Genomic DNA, 26,979 nt, shown 5'->3' on the forward strand with positions numbered 1-26,979 from the left:
CCAGTAATCTCAGCCTGCTGGCAGCGGCCCCCGGCCCTGACCTGGCAGATTCAGAACCATGCTGCTCCCCAGGTGGGTGCAGTGTGGGACCCGCAGCTCCCCCGCAAGAGGGTGCTCTGCTCGGGGTTTGTCTCACTGGTGACGTGCCTTGGAGTCTGCCCCTCCACTCCCACTGCCCACTGTGGGAAAAGCCAGCTCCCCACGAGGAGCTCCGAGACGCCTGCCAGCAGTGTCATAGGCCAGGTTTGCTGACTCTCCTCACCAACCTGAAGGGCTGCCGCTGTGGCCAGCAGTGTCTCTGCCACCGACTACGGAGCAGGTGCTGGTGAGGGGGCTTCCTCCTCAGCACCCTGCAGCCCCCAGTCACCGTGTGCGCGCTGAGGCAGAAGGCAGCATCCCTCAGTCAGCAGCGGCACGGGCTTCATGTCCAGATATACACATGCATGCACGCCACCGACCCAATCGGGGACAGAGGCTCAGTGAGCAGGTGTGTGGAGCAGCAGGGAAGCACCTCCCCAAGGGGGGGCCTGGGAGCTAGGGCGGGTCCCAGATCCCACGCCAGGCCCAGCAGAGGAGACTTCGCAGCTGACCCTCCCCACCCTCTGCAGGCACCTCCCCACGTGAAGGCGGCCTCGGCTCTTACGCCGTGGTGTTGCGCACGTAGCAGCAGTTTCAGCCTCTCTGGGAGGCGGGAGGCCACACAACGCCTGCCAGGTCTTGGTGACAGACGGCACCACAGCACCTCCGCCCTGTGCACCCCGGCCCCTACCGTGCATGCGGTTGGACTTCACAAAGTCCTTGTCCTCCCTGTCCACGCTGAAGGGGCGCCAGGAGAACTTCTGGATGTTCTCGTCAAGGTATCTGCTCAGGTTCTCATCGAAGACGGTGAAGAGCAGGTGGAACTCCCTGTCTACCCCTTTCTGTGGGGAGGGAGGAAGCAGGAGTGCAGAGCTGCAGGGACAGATCTGCACGCATGGCCTCATGGCCCACTCTGCATCCCGTGCCCTCCATGCTCCCTGTGTCAGCACAGCACAGCCGAGACAGGCCTGGGGACAGCTGGGAGGAGGAGCAGCCAGCATGGAGCAGGGCCAGGGGCCACCCTGCCCTCCCCACATCTGTCTCGGAGCAGGACGCCAGGGCCTCAGCATTCCAGGCCCAAGGAAGCTCCAGTTCTGTCTCTGCCACGGCCCCGACAGAAACACTGAGGGCTGCCTCAAGCACCCCAGCGTCTGCAGGAGCCATTACCAGAGCCAAATACTGCTCAAGGCCGGCCACTCACACAAAATCCATGAAAAGTGCCACAGGAACTGGAAATACCCCACATTAGGGAGCTCACTGGCAAACTCGTGCGGCCAAAGTTACTGCCAGTGTGTGAACTGTTTTTGTTTGTTTGTTTGTTTTTTGCCTCCAGGGTTATCGCTGGGGCTTTGTGCCTGCACTATGAATCCACTGCTCCTGGAGGCCATTTCTTCCCTTTTGTTGCCCTTGTTGTTTGTTGTTGTTGTTGTTATTATTATTATTGCAGGTGTTACCTGCAGGTGGGGAGCTGGGGGCTTGAACTGGGATCCTTACGCTGGACCTCACGCTTTGCGCCACGTGCGCCTAACCCGCTGCGCTACCACCCGGCCCCCGTGAAGTGCTTCTGAGGCAGGCAGCAAGCCGGGCCTCTGCAGGTGGCAGTTCAGGCCTCCCCCAGCAGGTGGGGAGGTAGGTGGTCATGTGGGAGGGCCGCTCTGCTTCAGGAAGACGCTGTGTACTCTCACGGTGGCCGCTGGATGCAGGGGCGGGGACAGCCTCCCTGTTCTCACACTCATGGCCTCCCAGGCAGGCCTTCACCCACTCAGCTGCCTCTGACTCCTGCTCCCAGTGAGCTGTCTGTCTGTCTCTCTCCACACCCAGCTGCACATCCACTGTGGAGACATGGCTGGAGCCCTGAGGTCTGGACTTGCGGGGGTCGGTGCCCACAGGCCATGGGGCTTCCTGGTGTCTGTGAGGTGGACCCTCTGCCTTCACCAGCCTGAGGCCCCAAGTCATGGCCTGGGAGAACCCACAGGGTGAGTCTGCAAAGCCCTGGTGACAAACACCCCACGTGACGTGTGTGTGCAGCTCTGGGAGGCAAATGCCAGGCCACCATGGGCAGCGCCCAGGCCCCAGGTCAGCACCCCTGCCTTTGGAAAGTCGCATCTCAGGGGCTGGGGGGCGGCACACCCAGTGAAACGCACACAGTAGTAAGTGCAAGGAGCTGTGCAAGGGCCTGGGTTCGAGCCCCACTCCTCACCTGCTGTGAGGATGCACAAGTGGTGAAGCAGGTCTGTAGGTGTCTATTTTTCTCTCTCCCTCTCTATCTCTCCTCCCTTCTCAATTTCTCTCTGTCCTATCAAAAAAAAAAAAAAAAGGCCACTATGAGTGGTGGATTCACAGTGCTGCAAAGCAAAAAAAAAAACAAAAAAAACCAAAGTTGCATCTCTCAGACACACAGACACACAGCCATGCAGCTGTCCGGTTCAGCCGGCCAGCCTCCTGCTCCCCAGTCCCAGTCCTGCAGAGCTGGCCCCCACCTGGGTACCGTCGGCACTCAGGACTCCCTTCTTGCAGACCAGCAGGGGCCCCACCAGGCCGGAGCTGGTGTCCTTGATAGGGTCCACGGCTGAGAAGTACAGGTAGGAGAGGCATGGCGGGTCCCCGGCCGTGGGGCTCACACTCTTGGGCACTGTCCACCGGTACGTGAAGGTCTGGCCCGGCTTCACGTGTGCTCCTGGCTTCACAAACCCTGCAGACAAAGGAGACAACTCGCAGCACTGCCCCGGCCCCGCCGGGTGGCGGGCCAACCTGCCCGGGGGTCTCTGCTGGTGGTTCTGCAGCACAGATGTCCATGCAGACGCCCCTTCTGGGCCCACACTGCAGACGCGGGCTCCAGCCCAGAGCGGTCTATCCCCACTCATGGGGCTTCCCTCACTCGCCAGGGCTGCGGGCACTTGCTGCGGGAAACGCTGCATATAGTCAGGTGGCCTGCAGAGGAGCCCAGACAGGCAGGCAGCGGGCCTCTCCTTAAAGAGTCAGTGTGTGGGGGTCGGGCGGTGGCGCAGTGGGTTAAGCGCAGGTGGCGCAAAGCGCAGGGACCGGCGTAAGGATCCCTGTTCGAGCCCCCGGCTCCCCACCTGTGGGGGAGTCGCTTCACAGGCAGTGAAGCAGGTCTGCAGATGTCTATCTTTCTCTCCCCCTCTCTGTCTTCCCCTCCTCTCTCCATTTCTCTCTGTCCTATCCAACAATGAACAACATCAACAATGGCAATGATAATAACCACAACGAGGCTACAACAACAAGGGCAACAAAAAAGGGGAAAAATGGCCTCCAGGAGCGGTGGATTCATGGCGCAGGCACCGAGCCCAGCAATAACCCTGGAGAGGAAAAAAAAAAAGTCAGTGTGTTGGCTCAGGACACCAGCTAACCCCAAGCTAGTGGGGAGGCAAGTGAGCATCTGCACAGCAGGACTGACTCGCGGCAGGTCGGGAAAGGTGGGAACGGCGGTGCAGGTTGCCTAAGCCTGCGCCCTGCACTTATCCTATTTTTATTTTATTTTATTGCCTCCAGGGTTATTGCTGGGGGGGAACCCTTGAGCCCACCACTACTGGCAGGCATTTTTCCTTTCTTTTCTTCTTTCTATTTTGTTTGATAAGATACAGAGAAATTGAGAGGGGAGGGAGATAGGGAGAAAGATAGACACCTACAGACGTGCTTCACACTGGTGAAACATACCCCCTACAGGTAGTGTGGGAGCTCGAACCCGGATCCTTGTGTATAGTAATGTGTGTGCTCAACTGGGTATCCCAGCACCCGGTCCCTCTCCTTCAATTTTAATGTGTGCTGGGTGTGAACCCAAGGCCTTGCACTGGCGTGACACTGATGAGTAGCCTCCCCAGCTCAGCTTTTCATTCTTCCCTGCTTCCCTGAGGAGGCAGAGAGAGAGAGAGAGAGAGAGAGAGAGGGAGAGAGAGAGAGAGAGTTTGACTACTAGAGCACCACCCACCACCCGTGGAGCTTCCCCAGTGCTGTCTATGGATCTCCCATGTGGTGCTTGGGCCTTGAACCCAGGGCCTCGCACATAGCAGGGTGTGCCATCTACTGGGTGTGCTACGACTTGCATTGGGATTGGCCAGAGGACACAGGGGCCCCTGCCTCTTATCCAGGCCCTGAGCATAAGAAGTGACAGCAGAGGGGGGTCGGGCGGTAGCGCAGCAGGTTAAGCGCACGTGGCGCAGAGTGCGGGGACTGGCGCAAGGATCCCAGTTCGAGCCCCCGGCTCCCCACCTGCAGGGGAGTCACTTCACAGGCAGTGAAGCAGGTCTGCAGGTGTCTGTCTTTCTCTCTCCCTCTCTGTCTTCCCTTCCTCTCTCCATTTCTCTCTGTCCTATCCAACAACGACGACATCAACAACAATAATAGCTACAACAACAATGGAAACAACAAGGGCAACAAAAAGGAAATAAATAAATAAATAAATAAATATTAAAAAAAAAAAGAAGTGACGGCAGACTGCATGGACCCTCTGCCTGTCAACACTGGGGTGACTCCTGTCCCCTCACACCTGCCAACGCTGGGGGTAACCCCTGTCTCCCGCATACCCACCAACACTAGGCTGTCCCCCTACCCTGTCCCTGCACGCCTGCTGAGAGCTGGCCGGTCTAGCCTGCTCACTCCCACTCAGGGGCTGGTTCTGCTGCGAGCTGTTGGGGGAAGTGGAGCCCAGCCCACAGCACAGGGGAGGGAGATGCCCCTCAGCTTGCCCCGCCCCGGGCCTGCAGCAGAGAGAAGGTGCGGCTCTCACCTCATAGGTGGGACCGACCCAGCTCTTCCTGACACCCAGAGGACCAGGCCACCCTGAACCCTGTGGCCCCGAGTCTGGGAGGAAGTGGGCAGCTGTTGTGGTGAGAGCACCAGAGTCTGGGCAGTGTCCAGGCCGCCAGCCAGAGTATGGGGTGTGGGGCGGGGCCTTGTGCACGGGGACTCACCGTCTGCATTGGGGGCCGCGTCCGAGGCCTTGTCGTAGAACACGCCGTGGGGCAGGATGCTGTAGGCCCGGTCTGCCTTGTTGGCGAAGGTCACCAGAAGGGTGTCACCCACCTCCGCCCTGATGACGGGGCCTGGGAAGGGGGCAGGGTGAGTCCAGCACTCCCCTGAACCTGCAGCCCTCGCCCCGCCCGCTTCACTCTACCCAGGATCCCGAGGTGGGCCTCGGCCTCCGTGCGTCTCTTCCTCTGCTTGAAGGTGGCGTCCACGTACTCCACGTACTGAGCCTTCCAGTAGGTGCCACCAATCCTGTTCTCCCCACGTGTGAAGTAGACGCTGGCCTCGCTGTGGGAAGAGTGGCAGCGAGAGTGCCCCCCGTGGGTCCCTGGCGCCTTCACCGTCCCACCAAGGCAGCCCAGGCGAGGGGCACACACTACACACTGCAGGGCAGTCGTGGGGGGCATCTTCCCCTCCACAGAAGTCCCAGCCTCTGCGGACCAGCCTTGGCCCAGGACGCCCCACTCCCGCCTGCCTTCCCTGCCCTCCCAGACTCCTTCTGCTCACGCTGGAGCCCTTTCTACCTTCTTGCTGCCCTCTTTCCTTTCTTCCCAGACTCAAGCCTCAGGCCCCTGTGCAGCCCCTGCCCAGGCTGACCACAGAGCCCTCACTGATGTGCTGCCCTTAGGCCATCACTAGCCCCCATGGTCTCATCCCCCCAAGCCCTGCCCTGCCCACCGGCCCCCATAGTCCTGTCACCCCCAAGCCCTGCCCTGCCCACCGGCCCCCATAGTCCTGTCACCCCCAAGCCCTGCCCTGCCCACCGGCCCCCATAGTCCTGTCACCCCCAAGCCCTGCCCTGCCCACCGGCCCCCATAGTCCTGTCACCCCCAAGCCCTGCCCTGCCCACCGGCCCCCATAGTCCCATCACCCCCAATCCCTGCCCTGCCCACTGGCCTGCAGGTGTGCCTGGCGGTCTCCACTCCTGGCACACACAGAGAACTCCCTGCCTCGCCTGGCATCTCACTGCTCGTCTCCCCTGCTCCCCTTCTGCACCCAGCCTCCGCCTGAGCCAGAAGCACCTGCCAGCCCTCGGGTCGCCTGTCCCTATCACCCTGCTCTCACAGGTCAGTTAAATGCTGAGGGTCTGGTGTCTGAGGTCTGGAGTCTGAGGTCTGGTGTCTGAGGTCTGGGGTCTGGGGTCTGGGGTCTGAGGTCTGGGGTCTGGGGTCTGGGGTCTAGGGTCTGGGGTCTGAGGTCTGGGGTCTGGGGTCTAGGGTCTGGGGTCTGAGGTCTGGGGTCTGGGGTCTGGGGTCTAGGGTCTGGTGTCTGGGGTCTGAGGTCTGGGGTCTGGGGTCTGGGGTCTGGGGTCTGAGGTCTGGGGTCTGGGGTCTGGGGTCTAGGGTCTAGGGTCTGGGGTCTGGGGTCTGAGGTCTGGGGTCTGGGGTCTAGGGTCTGGGGTCTGAGGTCTGGGGTCTGGAGTCTGGGGTCTGGGGTCTAGGGTCTGGGGTCTGGGGTCTGAGGTCTGGGGTCTGGTGTCTGAGGTCTGGGGTCTGGGGTCTGAGGTCTGGGGTCTGGGGTCTGGGGTCTGAGGTCTGGGGTCTGGGGTCTGAGGTCTGGGGTCTGGGGTCTAGGGTCTGGGGTCTGAGGTCTGGGGTCTGGGGTCTGGGGTCTAGGGTCTGGGGTCTGGGGTCTGAGGTCTGGGGTCTGGGGTCTGAGGTCTGGAGTCTGTGGTCTGGGGTCTGGGGTCTGGGGTCTGGGGTCTAGGGTCTAGAGTCTGGTGTCTTGAGGTCTGGAGTCTGAGGTCTGGGGTCTGGTGTCTTGAGGTCTGGGGTCTGAGATCTGGGGTCTGAGGTCTGGGGTCTGGGGTCTGGGATCTGGGGTCTGGGGTCTGGGGTCTGGCCCACAGGGTGCAAGCACATTGTTTGGTGGAAGGATGAGTGATGTTATTCAGAACCAAAGGAGGAGAAGGAGGCTGGGCGCACAGCTTAAAGCAGAGAGCGGCCTTGATTATACAGCTCACCCTGGGGTCACAGGGCACCCTCAGTGCTGAACCTGCTAGCGGTCCCCAGGGCCCCATCCACAGGGTGGGCTGCACGACCCCATCCCACAGACACAGCTCTGGGGTCAGTGAGGAAAGGACTGGCTTGGGTGGGGACGCAGCCCAGGGCTGTGCACTGACTGGACAAGGCACCAAGAGCTTGTGGGAGGGGGCTGCCCTGGCCTTGATGCAGGAGGGGAAGCTGCCCAGAGTGGGGTCTCCCTCTTCACTGCTGTCTGCTCACTCTCTGTGGGTTGTACTTCCTCTCAGCACTTGGCACTGCCTGTGCACACAGTAGGTGCTCAAGGGGAGCCAGCTCGGTACCCAGCACTGCCTGTGCGCACAGTAGGTTCTCAAGGGTATCCAGCTTGGCGCCTGGCACTGCCTTGCACACAGTAGGTGCTCACGGGGACCCAGCTCGGCGCCCGGCACTGCCTTGCACACAGTAGGTGCTCAAGGGGAGCCAGCTTGGCACCCGGCACTGCCTGTGCGCACAGTAGGTGCTCAAGGGGAGCCAGCTCGTTGAGGGCATGAATGAGGGAGCCTCGAGCCTGGTTTACCAGCTGTGATACCCACACTGAGGGCTCAGCCAGCCTCTCTCTGCAGCCTGTGTCGGAGCATGGCCTGGTCACCCAGAAGAGGGACAGACAGACAGGTTCCCCCAGGAGGCTGGGCACCACTGGCCTGTCTTACCTGCCAGAGGCGTTGAGGGGCTGCCCGCTGAACCTGTCGTAGCCCAGAGGGGCATAATTCCACAGCACCTTCTCCGCGGCGATGAAGTAGCGCCTGTGCTGGCCGTGCACCTCAGTGTGGGGGGCGTCCCGTTTGCAGCTGTCTACACTGTACTGCCCCAGCATGCCGGCTGCGGATACAGGGAGCGCAGGTGTGAGCGTGGGCACTGCTGGCAGAGACTGGGCATTAACCCCAATGTCTGTGCAGAGGGCGGGGCCCCCGGCAGCACCAAGACGGGACAGGTGGAAACAACACGCGGAGCCAAAGATGAAGAGGTGTGGGGCACTTGACACGCCAGACAGGAGGAGAAGGCCTCCCAGCAGAAAAGGGGTGCATGTCCCAGCTGGGGACTCACAAGGGACATGGCCTGGCTGGCCCCCAAGCACTGCATCAAACAGTCCCTCCCGGCAATCAGCACGCTGCCAGCAGGTCACACCTGTCGGGCCCAGAAGCAGCCGTCCTTGGTGTGGGCAGGTGGGGGGGCCCGGGGTGGGGTGGTCACAGGTAAGCAGGCATTGTGAGGTCCCCAAGGGAAATTGGCAGAAGATGCCCACGTCCTGGAAGATGCCCCAGCAAGCCTGAGTCTGTCTGCAGTGCTGCCTGTGAGGATGGGGCCTGGGAGCTGCACGCAGAAACACGCGGCACTGAAATACATGTTAGCTGGTGATGCCAGCGCAGGTCCCGGGGCAGGTGTAGAGCTAGGAAGCCAGCCCCCTGCACATGAGTTCACTGTGTAGGTGGTGGGCACAGAGACAGAAAGAGTATCTGCACACAAGTGTGAGAGCCCCAGCTCTACAGGGCTTCACTGAGTAGTCTGAGCTGTGCGTCCAGACAGCCAAGGGTAATGTCACCAGTGCTCAACAGCGTCAAGTGGGCAGAGCTGTGCCTACATCTACGTGCCTTTCTGCACAGATGTCAGCTGTTGCCTCAGCACTGCCTGTGATGCCCTCAGGGTGCAGAGGACCTGGGCACCTCATTCTTGCCTCCTCCATGACATCCAAAGCTGCTTTCCTGGGGCCCAGTCCTCCAGCATTTTCCGATGGGGCTTCGCCTAAGGACAGGCCTCTCTGCTCGGCCCATGGATGGCCCTGACCCCCGGGCCTCCCTGTGTACCTGCCACCCATCACTGCTTCCGACTCAGCGAGAGGAAGAAGGTCTACACGACAGCCTAGACACCGGCGTCTGCTGCCACTAGCAGAGCTGCTAGAAGGAGTCACAGGCTGGGTGGGGCCCGGCCCAGATGACCTAGAAATGCCTCACAGTGTCTCCTCTGTCCCCAGGAGCACCCCCTTGCCTGGAGGCCTCTCTCCCTCCCACTCAAAGCCCAGGCTCCACCTGAGCAATTCCCCAGGAGGCCTCCACCACTCTGCCGGGCACTGTGGCCACCCAGGGGCGTCCACAGTGCAGGTGCTGGGTCCCCTCACGTGGTCCACCCCCTACTGTCCCGCTGAGAGACTGGAGTAGCACGTGTCTGGCTGTGGGCGGCAGGCTGGCCGCTAGAGCGCCGCAACCCCTGGGCCGGCCCTCGCTGGACAAACCCCGGGTGGCTGCCGGCCCACGACACACACTGCTGGGCACAGCCAGGCCCACGCAGGAGCCCTCACCTTGCAGGTGGTCGCTGACCTGGCAGGTTATCATCCACCTGCCGGGGTTCTCCACGAGCATGTCAGCCGTCAGGAAGGTGGCAGGGAACAGATTGACCACATCGGTGCGGTGGCCCCTGCTGACGAAGGTGTTGCCGTAGAAGTAGATGGAGTGGATGTCAATCTCGTTCCCCATGCCGAACAGGTGCCAGGACACCGACTCGCCCACGCACGCCTGGGGCTCGGGGAGGTTCCCGAACAGGAATCCATTGAGGGCTGGGAGAGAAAGGTGCGACGGTGGAGCTGCGTCCCCACTGGGGGGCCCTCTAGGCCCAGGGTAAGGGCTCCGTCTGTGCAGGAAGTGGGGCGCCCTTCACAAGGGCATCTGGAGAGGAGGCAGGCACTCATCTCACCAGGGCACAGCCACACGGCTCTGTGGGGTGCTCCAGTGCAGGGAGGAGGGCCGCGGGCTGCAGCGGCTCGGCACGTCAAGCTCCCCTGCACACTTGCCCCCAGCGGACCCTGCTCCCTGCAGCCAGAAGCCCAGGGTCTCTCAGCCCCCAGAAGGAGAAGTCTGGAGCTGACTGGAAAGGATTTACAGGTCATGTCTCCATTTGGTGACTTTAAAATCAGGGAGAAAAACCAGTTTATTAGGTCTTGCTGGGATAGAATCTTACTGAAATAATATGAGACAGACCCAGTAATTTTGAATTGTCTAAATAATGGCTACCATTTAACCATGCACAGAAAGACACTTGATTTCAGAAGTCAATGTACTGGGGCCAGGTGATGGCACACTCAGTAGAGTACACACATTACCATGACAGGGACCCAGGTTCAAATCCCTGGTCCCCACTTACAGGGACAAAGTTTCATGAGTGGTAAAGCAGTGCTACAGGTGTCTTCTCATTTCACTCTGTCTCTATAAAAAAAAAAAAAGAGGGAAACAAAAGGGGAGATAGCCATTGGGAGCAGTGAAGCCATACAGGCATCAACTAGTGATAACTCTAGTGACAAAAAAAAAAAAAAACAACCAACTCAGTCATAATGCCACTCTTGTCTTGTTCTGACACAGAGAGTACAGGACTCTGCTCTGGTGTACAGTGGTGTTGGTCCCCAGACACACAAGTCCAGTGTTCAAGCTGCTGAGCCACCTCCCTGGGCTGTAATATAATGTTTCCTCTTAAATTTAAACTGCTTTTTTTTTTTTTTTTTTTTTTTTGCCTCTAGGGTTATCACTCGGGCTCTACAAATCCACTGATCCTGGTGACTTTTTTTTTTTGATAGGACGGAGAGAAACCGAGGGGGGAGATAGAGAGAAAGAGAGATACCTGTAGAATTGCTTCACCATTTGTGAAGTGTCCCCCTGCAAGTGGGGAGCTGGGGATTGAACCCAGATCTTTGTGCGGGTCCTTACGTTAGTAAGGTGTGCCACTGCCTGGCCTCCTTTCAAGCTGTTCCAAAAGTGATTATTACTAAAATAACAGTGGCTTGGGCACCAACGTCAAGCCCCTCTGGCAAGTCTAGATGGGCTTCTCAATTGTCCCTGTGCTCTGAGCCACCTCCCAGGACAGTGAGGCCTTCCCAGCATCCCTGCACAGGTCAGCCAGACGCTCAGCCTAGTGTATGCTCCATCCTGCTCTCCACACTTCCCCAGTCACACAGGCCTCCAGGAACCAACATGCCCGTGTTGGGTCCTCGGGGACAAGGCTTGCTGGATGGTTCTATGTAGAACCTTCACAGACCACTAGGCGTCATTGATTCTCTCCTTGTGACAGGACCCCTTCCAGCCAAGTAACTTCAGACAAACAGCCTCCTGACAGGCCCATTCCAGCCAGATGGACAGCCCAGGACCAGGCCCTTGTCCTCAGCCAGATGGCCACGTGCAGCCCCACTTCCCACTGGCCCTGTGTAAGGCCTAACCCCCCAGCCTTAGAGCATAGTGTTCTCTAGACACAAGTCTGCATCATGTCAGGATGAGCCAGCACCCCACTGCACCTGCCTCTTCACATCAGCTCTGTTCTCTAGCTTAACTGGCCTTCTGAGCCAAGAGCAACAAACCTGTGATCCCATAGCAGTTTCTGGTGAGATCTGAGGGTCACTCACCAAGACCACTCACCACAGCCACTCACCCAGGGCCACTCACCACAGCCACTCACCACAGCCACTCACCCAGGGCCACTCTCCACAGCCACTCACCCAGGGCCACTCACCACAGCCACTCACCCAGGGCCACTCTCCACAGCCACTCACCCAGGGCCACTCTCCACAGTCACTCACCCAGGGCCACTCTCCACAGTCACTCACTCAGGGCCACTCACCACAGCCACTTACCCAGGGCCACTCACTATAGCCACTCACCATAGTCACTCACTGAGGGCCATTCACCACTGTCACTCACCACAGCCACTTACCCAGGGCCACTCACCACAGCCACTCACCGTGCATCTTGTTGCTGCGCTGGAAGACGGCATCGTCCTTGTTCACGGAGGAGGGTTCAGTGCAGAAATGCTGGATGTTCTCATCCAGGTACCAGCTCTGGTTCTCGTCTACCAGCGTGAACATGATGACAAACTCACGGTCCACATCCATCCTTGCCCCAGAATATGGGTTCAGGATCCCTAGTGAGCACATTGGAGAGAAGGGGTGAAGGAGGACCCCTAGGGTGAGCGGGACTGGGCAGTTTCTCCACTGCTGCTGTGGCCCAGGACATAGTCCTCTCAGAACAGAACTCTCCAAAGAGCATGATGGGAAAGCCAGTATGAGGCCAGCAGAGCAGACACACTGGATCCACGCAGAGCAGGTTGCTATGTGGGTGGAACAGGGAGCAGAGCACTGCCAATGACTGCATTAGAAAAAGATCTGGGGAGTGGGGCCGTTGTGAAGTGGGTTAAGCGCAGGTGGTGCAAAGTGCAAGGACCGGAGGAAGGATTCCAATTTGAGCCCCAGCTCCCCACCTGCAGGTGGTCACTTTACAAGTGGTGAAGCAGGTCTGCAGGTGTCTGTCTTTCTCTCCCCCTCTCTGGCTTCCCCTCCTCTCTCCATTTCTCTCTGTTCTATCCAACAACAACGACATCAAACAACAACAGTAATAACTACAACAATAAAATAACAAGGGCAACAAAAGGGAATAAATAAATAAATATAAAAAAAGAAAGAGATCTAAGCACTGGTGGTGGCGCAGCTGGTTAAGCGCACATGGCTCAAAGCGCAAGGACTAGCGTAAGGAACCCGGTTTGAGCCCCCGGCTCCCCACCTGCAAGGGGTCGCGTCACAGGTGGTGAAGCAGGTCTGCAGGTGTCTGTCTTTCTCTCCCCATTCTGTCTTCCCCTCCTCTCTCCATTTCTCTCTGTCCTATCTATCAATGACAGCAATAACAATAATAACAACAACAATGATAAATAACAAGGGCAACAAAAGGGAAAAAATAGCCTCTAGAAGCAGTGGATTCGTAGTGCAGACACTGAGCCCCAGTGATAACCCTGGAGCCAAAAAAAAAAGAAGAAAGAAAAAGATCTGCGTGGTGGTAGTGCACAGGGTTAAGCGCACATAGTGCGAAGTGCAAGTATCCTGAGGGAGGTTGCTTCACAATCAGTGAGGCAGGTCTACCGATGTCTGTCTTTCTCTCCCCCTTATCTCTCAGTTTCTCTCTGTCCTATCCAACAACAACAACAGCAATACCAACAACAATAGCAGCAACAATGGAAAAAAGATGGCCTCCAGGAGCAGTGGATTCGTAGTGCAGGCACCAAGCCCCAGCAATAATCCTGGAGGCAAAAAAAAAACCCTTGGATTTTTGAGTGTAAAGTCTAGCTGTGGAGGCAAAAAAAAGGTCTGCATATGTGTTCATTTATGATGGAGAAGGAGTGAGAGAAGCCCAGACTGCACAATTGATGCCAGGGACATGGGCGTGAAGAGCGATCAACATGCAGTGGCCTGGCAATGAGGGCACCGGTCTCAGGTGCCATGCTGGCCCTCCAGACAACAGCAGCATGGGCAGCCCTGCCGAGCTCTGAGCTCACCAGCACGGGCTAGACCCCGGCAGTTCATGTGTGAGTGCTCTCTGGCCTCTGTCTCTGCCTCCCTCCCCAGTCTGCGTCCATTCCTCCTGCGATGGGATGGTGGGGGCCCTGGACAGGACGCCAGGGCGTCACACCCACTGCGCGGGGGACACAGGCTGTCCCTGGGGTCCTCACCTTTCTTGCACACCAGCAGCGGGCCGATGAGTCCCGAGCAGATGTCCTTGGGGGCGTCGATGTGCGAGTGGTACACCCAGGTCAGGCAGTTGGCATCGGCCGGGGTGGGCGCGTACTCCTCCCTCACGGGCCACACGTACGTGTAGTTTTTGCCAGGAGGAACCATGTCATCCTTCTTGTTCCTGCCAGACGTCCCGTCTGGGTACAGGGCTCCTTCCAGAAGGGGCGGCAGTCAGGGCCGAGCTCTGGGGGGACCTGGGCAGCTGGAGCCCTGCCCTACCCAAGGAGGGGAACGCAGGCTCATCCTATGGGGCAGAAGCTGCCCTGCACCCAGGGCCCCTCCGACCGCAGGAAGGGCTCTGTCCCTCCACCAGCAGTGGGTCACTCAGGGAGGAGGAGCGAGTGGGAGGACGGGATGAGCATCTGTCAATGCAGGGGTGAGGCCGGGGGGGGGAGAGTGGGGGCACGGCACTGTCACTACCTCCAGGGAGCTGAGTCTGCACTGGGGACATGGGGACTCTGGGAGAACCCATAATGGCTGAGTGGCCTGAGGTGTGTGCCAGGCAGACCCAGGCACGGCCCTGCTCAGTGAGGAGGGATGCTGGGAAGGCTGGGGGCATACCACCTGGATGTGGGGCTTCTAGGAGCAGATGGCACCACCCAAGCTGCTGATGGCTGGCAGAGTGGATGCACAGTGTGGGGCACAAAGCACGGCAGTGCAGTGACATGCACTGAGGGGCTCCATCTGCCAACCTGAGACCCCACCCCTCCTGCCAGGGGGCAGAGTGAGGCCACTATGCCCGGCTTTACTCAGCCCTGGACACTTCCCTGCACACGGTCAGTGTGGCGCTGCCAAGTGCCGACTGGCTGAGAGCTGCCGCGGCACACGCCAAGCTGAGGGCAGCGTGGGCTCCCTGCCTGCCTGAGTGGCACCGCTCTTGGGGGTGGGGGCCTCTGCCCATTAGGACAGGCTACTAGTAACAAATGAAGTCTCTAATGCTTTCAGAGTGATTTAGAAATGAAATAGGGAGTCGGGCGGTAGCGCACGCAGCGGATTAAGTACACGTGGCACAAAGCGCAAGGACCGGCGTAAGGATCCCAGTTCGAGCCCCCAGCTCCCCACCTGCAGGGGAGTCGCTTCACAGGCGGTGAAGCAGGTCTGCAGGTGTCTGTCTTTCTCTCCCCCTCTCTGTCTTCCCCTCCTCTCTCTGTTTCTCTCTGTCCTATCTAACGATGACATCAACAACAATAAAAAAATAATAAAAAACATTTAAAAAAAAGGAATGAAACATGCTGTTTGAGGTGACTGCTTAACTGCCTCAGACACAAGGTAACAGCACAATGAGAAGCATCCTGACAAAACCCTAGTGACTAGGCTGCTGCTGCAGGCTCTCACTTGATGACTGACAGGCCTGGGGCAAGGAGACTCAGACACTGCCTTGCTGTATCTGGCTACTCCTGGGTCACTCCTGGGTCACAGCTTCCTAATTCCCATCCTGGCCAGGAATAACTCCCTCAGGATCAGAGCTCAGCCTCCAGCCCAGGACTAGCTCCCTCAGGGCCAGAGCTCAGCCCCCAGCCCAGGACTAACTCCCTCAGGATCAGAACTCAGCCCCCAGCCCAGGACTAACTGCCTCAGGGTCAGAACTCAGCCCCCAGCCCAGGACTAACTGCCTCAGGGTCAGAGCTCAGCCCCCAGCCCAGGACTAGCTCCCTCAGGGTCAGAGCTCAGCCCCCAGCCCAGGACTAGCTCCCTCAGGATCAGAGCTCAGCCCCCAGCCCAGAACTAGCTCCCTCAGGGTCAGAGCTCAGCCCCCAGCCCAGGACTAGCTCCCTCAGGGTCAGAGCTCAGCCCCCAGCCCAGGACTAGCTCCCTCAGGGTCAGAGCTCAGCCCCCAGCCCAGGACTAGCTCCCCCAGGATCAGAGCTCAGCCCCCAGCCCAGGACTAGCTCCCTCAGGGCCAGAGCTCAGCCCACAGCCCAGGACTAGCTCCCTCAGGGTCAGAGCTCAGCCCCCAGCCCAGGACTAACTCCCTCAGGGTCAGAGCTCAGCCCCCAGGCCAGGACTAGCTCCCTCAGGATCAGAGCTCAGCCTGCAGCCCAGGACTAGCTCCCTCAGGGTCAGAGCTCAGCCCCCGCAGGGTGCCAGTCTGCAACCTCTCCTGCTCCCCTGAGCTCCCAGGGTCTCCTCTGAACCTGGGCTAGCCTGTCCCTCTCCCACTCCCTGTCCATTTCCAGAGCACCAAAGTGCCTCCTCAAGGTCCTCTTCGGCTCCACGCCCACCAGGACTCCGTCCCAAACAGGAGCCATCCTCCCCCAGCCCCAGCCTCACAGCCGTCTCTTCCCAGGCACAGCCAGAACTCTCTCCTCAGGCCTCGGATCTGCTTCTACCGCACCCCGTGACCCTCCGTGGCTCCCAGCTGAGGGCAGCACCGCTGACTCTGTTGCGAGGCCCCCAGGGCCCGGCCAGACCACGCGGGGTGCTCTGCTCAGCCTCCAGGCAGATGCAGAGGGAAAGGCTGCGGGCTGCCAGGCCAGACCCTTGTGCACAGAAGCGCCTTTCAGGAAAGCCCATTGGGAAGCAGGCTGAGGCTCCACAGGGCACCCAGCACAGGCTGAGGAATGAGGGCTAGTGCAGAGCCAAGCTGATGCTCTGGGAGCCGGCAGCAGACAGCACAGTGTGGACACACACGCTGGTGCACAGCAGGGGTGTGGGGGGCCAAGGGAACAAAGCGGCCACAGCAGGGGTGTGTGTGTGGGGGCAAGGGAGCAAAGCGGCCACAGCAGGGATGTGTGGGGGCAAGGGAGCAAAGCGGCCACAGCAGGGATGTGTGTGGGGGCAAGGGAGCAAAGCGGCCACAGCAGGGGTGTGTGTGGGGGCAAGGGAGCAAAGCGGCCACAGCAGGGGTGTGTGTGGGGGCAAGGGAGCAAAGCGGCCACAGCAGGGGTGTGTGGGGGAGGCAAGGGAACAAAGCGGCCACAGCAGGGGTGTGTGTGGGGGGGCAAGGGAGCAAAGCGGCCACAGCAGGGATGTGTGGGGGGGCAAGGGAGCAAAGCGGCCACAGCAGGGGTGTGTGGGGGGGCAAGGGAGCAAAGCGGCCACAGCAGGGGTGTGTGTGTGGGGGGCTAGGGAGCAAAGCGGCCACAGCAGTGGTGTGTGTGGGGGGCAAGGGAGCAAAGCGGCCACAACAGGGGTGTGTGTGGGGGGCAAGGGAGCTAAGCGGCCACAGCAGGGATGTGTGTGGGGGGCAAGGGAGCAAAGCGGCCACAGCAGGGATGTGTGGGGGCAAGGGAGCAAAGCGGCCACAGCAGGGGTGTGTGTGGGGGCAAGGGAGCAAAGCGGCCACAGCAGGGGTGTGTGTGGGGGCAAGGGAGCAAAGCGGCCACAGCAGGGGTGTGTGGGGGAGGCAAGGGAACAAAGCGGCCACAGCAGGGGTGTGGGGGGGGCAAGGGAGCAAAGCAGCCACAGCAGGGGTGTGGGGGGGGGCCAAGGGAGCAAAGCAGCCACAGCAGGGGTGTGTGTGGGGGGGCAAGGGAGCAAAGCGGCCACAGCAGGGGTGTGTGTTGGGGCAAGGGAGCAAAGCGGCCACAGCAGGGGTGTGTGTGGGGGCAAGGGAGCAAAGCGGCCACAGCAGGGGTGTGTGGGGGGCAAGGGAGCAAAGCGGCCACATTTCACCAGAACAAAGTTGCAGAAACTGAGTCAAGCTAAAACATGTGTCATGGTCTCTCCTGTAACCAGTAGGAAACCAGCTAATGAGTAAATAACTAAAGATGCATATGGTGTGGAGAATGAATACAGCACTAAACCAGATAACAGTAAAAATAGTCACATACCCAGAATCCCAGCTCCCCAGAGCCCTGCCCCACTAGGGAAAGACAGAAATGGGCTGGGGGGGGGGGGTGGATCCACCTGCCAACACCCACATCCTGCAGAGAAGCAGTGACAGAAGCCAGAACTCCTGCCTTCTGCTCCCCATAGAGAATTGGGTCTCTGCTCCCAGAGGGGGAGGAGTGTTAGAGGAAGATGACCAGAGGGCTCTGATCTTCAATTCCATCAAGACCCAGAGAAAGAAGGGGGGGGAAGGACACTCAGAAGTAGTAGGTATGACTTAGAAAGGAACAGAAGGTAGGACCAAAGAAAAAAATGGGCAAATTCTATACATAAATATAAATATAGAAATAAGTCAAGCCATATCTGTGATCCTCGGAGAACCACTGCCGTTTCCAGCGGAGGGAACTGATGGTGCGGAAGGTGTGGAATTATACCCGTTGTCTTACAGTTTTATCAATCACTATTAAAAATTTTAAAAAAAGGACTTACACAGTACCAAAAAGGACAGAGCAAAAGAACCAGGAAGCACCCAGGAAATGGCTAGCAAACTGACATACGTGACTCAGACCCACCCAGATCACACCACGGGTGGGACACAGCAGCCTGGACGGAGCTGCACCTCAGCCCTGGGCAGGACTCCCCTGAGGCTCAGTGTGCCCAGGCGCAGGTGGGAGAGGGCGGGGGAGAGGGAGCGGGAGGGCAGCTGGGGACCACACTGTACCTCAGCCTCCAAGTCGGGAGGCACAACCGGTGGCAAAGACAGGTGTCCGCTTAAGTGGCAGATACTTACGGCTGTTGTGCATGAGAAAGTGAGTCAGCAAGGTACACCGAGTGTATATTCATATCTGACAAAGCGAAAGGGCTGGGAGAGAGCTCAGCTGGTAGAGCGTGAGCACCACCACGGGCAAGGTTCAGGGTTCGAGCCCTGGCACCACATGGCAGTGCCAAGTGAACCCATGGGTGGTAAGCAGTGCTGTGACGCTTCTCTTCCTCTTGTTCACTCACCCTCCATGTCTATCTTTCTGTCTCTCTCTCAAAAAAAATAAATAATGAAATAAAGCAAAACCCTACCACAAGGAGCCCTTTGGATGGCGGGTGGCATTTTGTTCTCTCTCCCTCTGCCCAGGGATAAAGCACGGGTGGGGGAGCGAGGTGGGCTGGCAGCGCAGCATGTCCTCCGGGTGAGGCCTGTGCCCCACCCCCGCACAGCAGAAAGAAGCCGTGTGCTGAGGTGTGCGAGGGCCCGGCCCGCCCGGCTGCAGCAGTGCGGCTGAGAGGTCCAGCTCAGGGCTAAACAGCCCTGCCCAGGTGCATGGCGCCTCTGCCATCTGTGCGGTCTGCCTGCTGTGGTGCGTGGCGTGAGGCGCGCTCCACCCTTCCTCCCCTCCTGCCGCGGACCGGCCTCTCCCAGAAGGGCCTTCAGCTTGCTCCATAACGCAGTGGACAGGAAGCCCCAAGGACACTCGCGCCAGCTGCGTGGGCACCACGGCCCAGGCACCCACCAGGGCACCCACACACAGGCCCCGGCAGAACCCAGCCGGCCCCGATCCCCCAGACACACCAATGGGCGCAGCCTTGTAGAGGGCTGGGCTGGGGTGGGCCCCACGGGAGGGGTCCTGACGCCCCAGGCCCCCACCGACCCACTTACCCTCCGAGTCCTTGTCGTAGAACACGCCGTGCGGGTGCAGGGAGTAGGGGCGTGAGGCGAAGTTCTTCAGGTGGACGACCACCACATCACCCACCTCGGCCCTCAGCACGGGGCCCAGGAAGCCCAGCCAGGCCGGCTTGGGCAGCTCTGTGCTGTAGGTGGCATCCGTGTACAGCCTGTACACGGCCTTCTTGTACAGCCCGCCTATCCGGTTGGGCCCTCGCTCCAGAAACAAGGTGGCCAGCCTGTAGGGAGAGGGATGGACCTCAGAGTAGCTGGCGGCTGGGGACCCTAGCACCTCCATGGGGCTGTGAGGGGCTCAGCGCACACCAGGCAGGGACACTCCCCCAAGACTCTCTGCCTGCCATTCTGGTCCTGGATGTGCACCATCCATGTCTCCCCCTGACCAGGCTGCAGCATGCCCCAGCCCCACTCCACCGGGCTGCACCCCCACCCCTGCCATCACCCTGACCAGCCACACCCCCACCCCTGCCCTCTCCCTGACCAGGCTGCACCCCCACCCCGGCCCTCTCCCTGACCAGGCTGCACCCCCACCCCTGCCCTCTCCCTGACCAGGCTGCACACCCACCCCTGCCCTCTCCCCAGAGCAGGCTGCACCCCCACCCCTGCTCTCTCCCTGACCAGGCTACACCCCCACCCTTGCCCTCTCCCCAGACCAGGCTGCACCCCCACCCCTGCCCTCTCCCTGACCAGGCTGCAACCCCACCCCTGCCCTCTCCCTGACCAGGCTGCACCCCCACCCCTGCCCTCTCCCTGACCAGGCTGCACCCCCACCACTGCCCTCTCCCCTGAGCAGGCTGCACCCCCACCCCTGCTCTCTCCCTGACCAGGCTGCACCCCCACCCCTGCCCTCTCCCTGACCAGGCTGTACCCCCACCCCTGCCCTCTCCCTGACCAGGCTGCACCCCCACCCCTGCCCTCTCCCTGACCAGGCTGCACCCCCACCCCTGCCCTCTCCCCTGAGCAGGCTGCACCCCACCCCTGCTCTCTCCCTGACCAGGCTGCACCCCCACCCCTGCCCTCTCCCTGACCAGGCTGCACCCCCACCCCTGCCCTCTCCCTGACCAGGCTGCAACCCCACCCCTGCCCTCTCCCTGACAAGGCTGCAACCCCACCCCTGCCCTCTCCCTGACCAGCTGCACCCCCACCCCTGCCCTCTCCCCAGACCAGGCTGCAACCCCACCCCTGCCCTCTCCATGACCAGGCTGCACCCCCACCCCTGCCCTCTCCCTGACCAGGCTGCACCTGGTCCTGGGTGGCTCCCTCACACCTCACAGCCCTCCGCTGACCAGGCCCCCCCTGCATCCCAGGCCCTTGGTGAGTCTTCCCCACTCCTTCCAGATGCTCTGTGTCCCTGCTCCCCAGAGCAGGCTGCACCCCCACCCCTGCTCTCTCCCTGACCAGGCTGCACCCCCACCCCTGCCCTCTCCCTGACCAGGCTGCAACCCCACCCCTGCCCTCTCCCTGACCAGGCTGCAACCCCACCCCTGCCCTCTCCCTGACCAGCTGCACCCCCACCCCTGCCCTCTCCCCAGACCAGGCTGCAACCCCACCCCTGCCCTCTCCATGACCAGGCTGCACCCCCACCCCTGCCCTCTCCCTGACCAGGCTGCACCTGGTCCTGGGTGGCTCCCTCACACCTCACAGCCCTCCGCTGACCAGGCCCCCCCTGCATCCCAGGCCCTTGGTGAGTCTTCCCCACTCCTTCCAGATGCTCTGTGTCCCTTAGCAAAAGGTTCCTGGCTCCACTGATGGCTGCCGCTGGGGAGGGATGGGCAGTGCTGCACCCTGTGCTCCCCCTGGAGGTCACTGCTCAGACATGGCTCCTGGGGCCCGGGGTGCATGGGCAGCATGTGTGAGCACGGGGGAGCAGGAGGAAGGAGAGGGGTGGGAGCAGGCTGCACAGGACACCTGGGGAGATGCAAATGGATGGTCAGGGGGAAGGACTGTCTATGGAATGGGAGCACAGTCTGAGGTCTCCACAAAGGGGGGGCATGATGTTGGGGTGCAGCCCTGCTGGAGGCCTTGGCAAGGTAGAGAGAAGAGGAGTAGAGGCTGTGTGTGTAGGAGGGCGTCAGAGGGACAGAGGGACAGATACAGCCCAGCGACCTGGGCCCTGGGGATGATGACACTGTCCTGGGTCCAGGCCCCAGCACCATCCTCAGTGGGTGACCAAACGCCAGTGCTCACAATGGGTATTGATCCCCCAGGCCCCGAGGGAGGCGGGGAAGCCTCGGGGATGACCACCAGCAGGCATGGGACCCCAGGGTGCACCCCCAGTCCTGCTGGAGCAGCACCCACACCCTCCCTCCCAGCTCCTCTGAGGAGCTCAGAGGGTCCTTGCTCACTCCGGGTCCCCACACCCTCCCTGCCTGCTCCCTGGTCTGTGCAGACCCAGAGGGCCCAGGGTGCTGGCCAGTGTGGGTCTGGGACAGGGAGGGGACCCATTCCCTGGCCACACGCAGCCAGTCACCCACCACTCAGTCATCCCCTCCCCAAGTTCTCCAGGGAGAAACTGTGTAGGCTGGGCAGGTGGGGGAGACCCCACAGCATGCATTCAGAGTAGAAGCAGGTGGGTCCTGCCATCCCCACCAAGAGGCCCCCCAGAAATCAATAGGCCACTCTCAGTCCCCATGCAGGAGACCAGCCTCCAGAAACCAGCAGCCTCCAGACCAGTGTAGACTGACCCTTCAAGAGAGGAGGAAGACAGGTTCAGACTGCAGAGGCCCTGGGACCCACAAGTGTCCAGGCTCTGCACTTGAGACAGGAGCCCCGACAGCCAGGCCAGCACAGTGCAGGGCCAGGTGCAGCCTGGTCAGGGGAGAGGCAGGGGTGGGGGTGCAGCCTGGTCTGGGAGAGGGCAGGGGTGGGGGTGCAGCCTGGTCTGGGGAGAGGGCAGGGGTGGGGGTGCAGCCTGGTCAGGGGAGAGGGCAGTGGTGGGGGTGCAGCCTGGTCAGGGGAGAGGCAGGGGTGGGGGTGCAGCCTGGTCTGGGGAGAGGGCAGGGGTGGGGGTGCAGCCTGGTCTGGGGAGAGGGCAGGGGTGGGGGTGCAGCCTGGTCTGGGGAGAGGGCAGGGGTGGGGGTGCAGCCTGGTCAGGGGAGAGGGCAGTGGTGGGGGTGCAGCCTGGTCAGGGGAGAGGGCAGGGGTGGGGGTGCAGCCTGGTCAGGGAGAGGGCAGGGGTGGGGGTGCAGCCTGGTCAGGGAGAGGGCAGGGGTGGGGGTGCAGCTGGTCAGGGGAGAGGCAGGGGTGGGGGTGCAGCCTGGTCAGGGAGAGGGCAGGGGTGGGGGTGCAGCCTTGTCAGGGAGAGGGCAGGGGTGGGGGTGCAGCCTGGTCAGGGAGAGGGCAGGAGTAGAGGTGCATCCTGGTCAGGACAGAGGGCAGGGGTGGGGTCAGCCTGGTCATGTAGAGGCTGGTGTGTGGGTGCAGACCTGCTTAGCATTTCAGCTGAGCACAAGTGCCCAGGGACCTGCTGGCAGAAGTGGGGGCAGAGTGAGCTGAGTCACCACAAGCCATTTGTCAGCGGACATGGGTGAGGTGGGCAGACGCCTGCAAGGGCTGGTGCTTGTCCTGTCAGGGTTCAGAGGAGGTGGCAGTGCAGTGGCGTCACTGACTGGGCCGTGTTTCAGGCTTGGGCACACACAGAAACACGCACACACACACCCTGCAGGACTTGCCCCCAGAGATGATGCCTGGCTCTGACACCCTGGGACAGCTCAGCCCCCAGGGCACGGGGTCAGGCTGGCACAGCAGTCCCCCGGACCCGGGTACAGAGCTGGCCCAGGACACTGGGCTCCTGTGCCCCCACGCAGAGCTGCACGGAGCACGCGGGCCCTAGTACTACCGCAGCCGCCAGGTGCTGGCGTGGCCCCACAGCCTCTCTCCCCCTCGTGCAACAATGAGGGCGGAGACTCGAGCCCCTCAGAGTCGCGGGCGGCCGCGGGAGGCGGGCGCAGAGACCAGCGGGGCGGTGGCAAGGGAGGCTGTGCTCCTGGCGCGGGTGGGGCAGAGCCCTGCATTCCGCCACACCCCTCACACTGATCATTTTCCATCTGGGAGGGCTAGGCCCACACCGCGGCTACCGGCAAACCTTGTCTGCGCCCGCCAGCCCCCTGGGGGCAGTCACATGCACGCACCAGCCCTGCCGGGGGCCCACGCCTGCCTAGGGGCCCCTCACTGTTGCCGGCCCGCCAGAAGCCCCCCGACCCTGAGCGGCGGCTCCTCACACGGCTGGCCTAGGAACCCATGGTGGGAGCAGGGGGGCAGGTGGGCAGGAAGGGCGTGTAGAGCTGGACGGACGGTCGTCCAGGCCTACCACCTCCTCTCCCTCACAGCTTGGATGAGGCCTGCAGGTTGGGCCGGGCCCACTGAACACGATGAGGTGCTGGTGGCTGGTGGGTTGGGAGGGACTCTGGCACTGCCTGCACCAGAGTGGAGCTCCGGCTCTCTCCCTCGTGAATGACCTTTACACACCCCACCTCATCCTGTGCTCACCTGCACCTCACACTTCAGCTCAAGAGGGAAGAGGAGGGAAGAGGAGGGAAGAGGAGGGGAGAGGAGGGGGGAGGGGAGGGGAAGGGGAGAGGAGGCTGGGGCGCTGCAGGGGAAAGCAGCTCCCTCCCAGGCCTGCCAGCTCCCTGTGTGGGCATGACAAGCCTTCTCTCCCCTACTGGCCTGGAAGCTCTCTTGTCCCCAGACTCAGAAATTCCTACAGGGCAGCTGGCAAGGTGCTTGGACTCAGCCTCAAGCCTGGCTCCTGACACCTTGGAACGTCACTTCCCAGGTGATGGGGCCTCAAGGCTGCTTCCGGGATACCCAGGGCAAGGCCGCCAGAGACTGCCTGCTGCAGGAGCACCAGCACTCGCCTCATGGCACACCCAGCCCAGCCAGCTCCCTGCCCCCCTCCCCTCCGGCCTGCCCCCTGTGGCACCGTCACCACCAGTTGTGACCCAGGAGCCTGCTTAGTCACTGAGGCCTGGGCGCTCAGTGTGACGAGGGGACCTAAACCTGCCTCTGGTAAAATGAGGGATTTCAGGAAAGTTCTTACTACTGGGATCTTGCCCTTCCCAGTGGGACAGGGTCACTTCTGCAAGACAAACAACGAAGCCAGGCTTTGCGGTGAGAAATGTGGGCTGTGCCGGCAAAGCTGGGTGAGTGGGGCGGCCTTTCACCTGGTCGTCCGTGAGCTTGGGCTGGCTGGGCCCAGGCCCTGCTCTGGGAGGGGTGACCACACTGGCTGGGGGTGGGGGCAGCAGATGGACCCACTCAGCAGGCCCAGGGCTCCTGCTTCAGTCCCAGCCACATGTGCCCAGGTGGGCTCTGGCTCCCGCTCTCACATGGGGGGAACAGATAGGACTTCAGTGGGGCAGCCAGAGCAGCTCGGATGGGGGTGTGTGTCTGTGAGCCCATGGCCTACCTGGGGGTACTGTGGGGAGGGGCCCTGCAGCCGGGGGGTGTGTGTCTGTGAGCCCATGGCCAACCTGGGGTACTGTGGGGAGGGGCCCTGCAGCCGGGGGGGTGTGTGTCTGTGAGCCCATGGCCAACCTGGGGTACTGTGGGAAGGCCCTGCAGCCGCCCTGTAGAGGAGCCTGGACACACACAGCTGCAGTGCAGGGCACAGGCTGCCCATGGAGCCCCCGACACAGAGCTCTGTCTGGGGTGTCTGCGGTCTGCAGCGGCCTGTCACCAGCCCTCATCTGGGGTGGCTACGGGGGTGAGGAGTGGGGATGTGGGGAGCCGGCCCAGGTGGAGGCTGAAGTGGGGTAACCAGGCTTCCCAAGACAAACTGGGGCACCCACACCTGGCTGTCTGAGCACCACCCCCGGTGAGAAGAGCCCCTGCGTCTGTCTGGGCTTCTGCCGTGCCCACGGCGGGGGCTGGGCTGGCCCGGAGACGCAGACCTGGCTGCTCCCGGTTCCGAGCCACCGGCCTATCTTTAGGAGGTGGTGGTGACCCCCCAGAGGCTCTGAGCGGAGGCAGCTCTGCCGGTTCTCAAACTCCCCACAGTGGGGACATGCATGGTGAAGCCTGAGCAAGCCCCAGGGCCAAGCCATGTCCACTAGACAGGACAAAACCTAGTGCGGGCCCTCCCGGCACCGTGTCAGCACGAGCTGCCGCGTGGGGGAGCGCTGTGGCAGGAGCCCGTGTGGGCACAGGGCACTGGGAGCACGTCTCCCTGGGAAGCCTGCCAAACAGGCTACAGTGGCCTCTCCACCAGCACCCACCGGATGGGGACCGCGACGGATGGGGACCGCGACGGCATTCTTCACATTCTTCAGCCTTCTCACGGCTGCCCCCACTGTGCTCACTCAGGAGTGATAGCCTCAGCCCCCACCCCAGTCACACTAGACAGCCTGGCCCTGGCCCTCAGCTCTGACCCTGGCTCCTGACCCCTGACCCCCACCCCCACCCCAGCCCAGGCCCCAGCCCCCTCTCACTCACTTGTCCTCTGCAAAGCTGGTCCCAGTGATGACATTCTTGCCCTGGGGCACGTAGTCCCAGTACTCTTCCACGACGCCAATGTGATAGGTTCTGGTGGTGGCGCCCGCCGGCCCGGCGCAGCCCAGCAGCAGTGAGAGCAACAGGGTGCAGGCAGCCCGCGGCGTCCCCGGCATTGGCGTGTCCCAGCACCGAGCCTGCCGGCAGAGCTATAAATCAGTGCGGGGGCCCAGCTCCTCCTCCCGTCACTGGAGGCTGGACGTGTGGGAGGAGAGCCCGTGTGGGGCGCCCCAGTGACAGTCCTGTGTGCTGCCGTCTGCAGGGACCGGTGGAGAAGGACCCCTGCGCCCCGTCTCCCCTCCACACCTGCTCCAGGAACACACACCCAGCTAAGCACCAGGAAGAGTGCCCAGAGCTATCGAATGAGTGAGTGAGTTAGGGAACGGAAGCCGGCGTCTCTGTCGGGACGGCAGGGGTGACGCAAGCGCCCTCGCCGTGCCCGACTTTACGAGGCGACATCAAACAGAGGCTCCCTCGTAAGCTCACCACACGGGAAGCTTACGAGCCCCACGGGCCCCACGGGCCACACCCCACCCCAACTCTCGCCCCCACCCCAGCAGCGCCGCCTCAGCCACGAGCCGCAGCCACAAGGGGGGCAGGGACCTTGGGTGCGAGGACACATGTAAATGGGAGGACAAGTCCACTCTGTGACCAGAATCCCTGCTCCCAGACCCTGCAGAGTGGTCGGGCCCCCAGGCCGGTGCTCTGACCCAGGTGGGTGCTCTGACCCAGGTGGGTGCTCTGGCCAAAGGTGGGTGCTCTGACCCTGGTGGTGCTCTGACCCAGGTGGGTGCTCTGGCCAAAGGTGGGTGCTCTGACCCTGGTGGTGCTCTGACCCAGGTGGGTGCTCTGGCCAAATGTGGGTGCTCTGGCCCTGGTGGTGCTCTGACCCAGGTGGATTCTCTGGCCAAAGGTGGGTGCTCTGACCCAGGTGGTGCTCTGACCCAGCTGAGTGTTTTGGAGGAGAGGGGAGTGTGGCCAGTCCTGCGTTTGCACCCCTTGGTCTAGGGCCCCCAGCTGGGTCTGGAGGCAGGGACGAGGGACTATGGAGAGACTCAGGATCTCAGGATTGGCCGCAGTTCCCAGCGGCTCGGGGAGCACTCCTGAACAGTACAAGGAGGGTGCATTCATCCACCCACGGCAGGGGCAGCACCCGAACCCAGCGTGAGCTTGGATGTGGGGGACCACCTCTGTGTCCCGTGTCCCTCTGCAGGGAAGGTGGAGGGGGAGCCTGTGTGCAGTGGGGACACACAGGGGGTGCAGGGGCTCTCTCCAGCTCAGAACTGCCATGGACCTGAAACTGCTCTGAAAGAGAGTCTATTTCAATAATAAAAATAAATAAGGTTTAGGGCCAGTAGACGCATTCTGGCAGAGCACGGTGGTCCAGCCACTCCCAACACAGGAGCGCTACCCACGAAGTCCTCCCA

The 26,979-nt window shown here is 61.5% G+C and overlaps 1 protein-coding gene across 4 annotated transcripts in view; it reads right to left on the reverse strand.

Moving 5' to 3' along the window:
* The window catches only part of HEPHL1 (hephaestin like 1), a 40,816-nt gene extending 14,847 nt beyond the window's left edge, over nt 1–25,969 (reverse strand). For 3 of the 4 annotated variants that reach the window (XM_060179675.1, XM_016187129.2, XM_060179676.1), the window contains exons 1-10: nt 25,496–25,845; nt 19,037–19,281; nt 13,557–13,769; nt 11,802–11,981; nt 9,382–9,636; nt 7,739–7,907; nt 5,213–5,352; nt 5,010–5,141; nt 2,559–2,770; nt 770–920 (exon numbers count right to left, since the gene is read on the reverse strand). In XM_060179675.1, the coding sequence (XP_060035658.1) occupies nt 770–920; nt 2,559–2,770; nt 5,010–5,141; nt 5,213–5,352; nt 7,739–7,907; nt 9,382–9,636; nt 11,802–11,981; nt 13,557–13,769; nt 19,037–19,281; nt 25,496–25,668 (1,870 nt within the window). In that variant the 5' untranslated portion in view covers nt 25,669–25,845. Of the gene's footprint in view, nt 1–769; nt 921–2,558; nt 2,771–5,009; nt 5,142–5,212; nt 5,353–7,738; nt 7,908–9,381; nt 9,637–11,801; nt 11,982–13,556; nt 13,770–19,036; nt 19,282–25,495; nt 25,846–25,877 lie in introns of those variants that run through there. The other variant, XM_060179674.1, reaches the window with a different exon arrangement.
* Nucleotides 25,970–26,979: the final 1,010 nt, after the last annotated feature.

Source organism: Erinaceus europaeus, chromosome 20 (assembly GCF_950295315.1).
Source record: "Erinaceus europaeus chromosome 20, mEriEur2.1, whole genome shotgun sequence".
NCBI lineage: Eukaryota > Metazoa > Chordata > Mammalia > Eulipotyphla > Erinaceidae > Erinaceus > Erinaceus europaeus.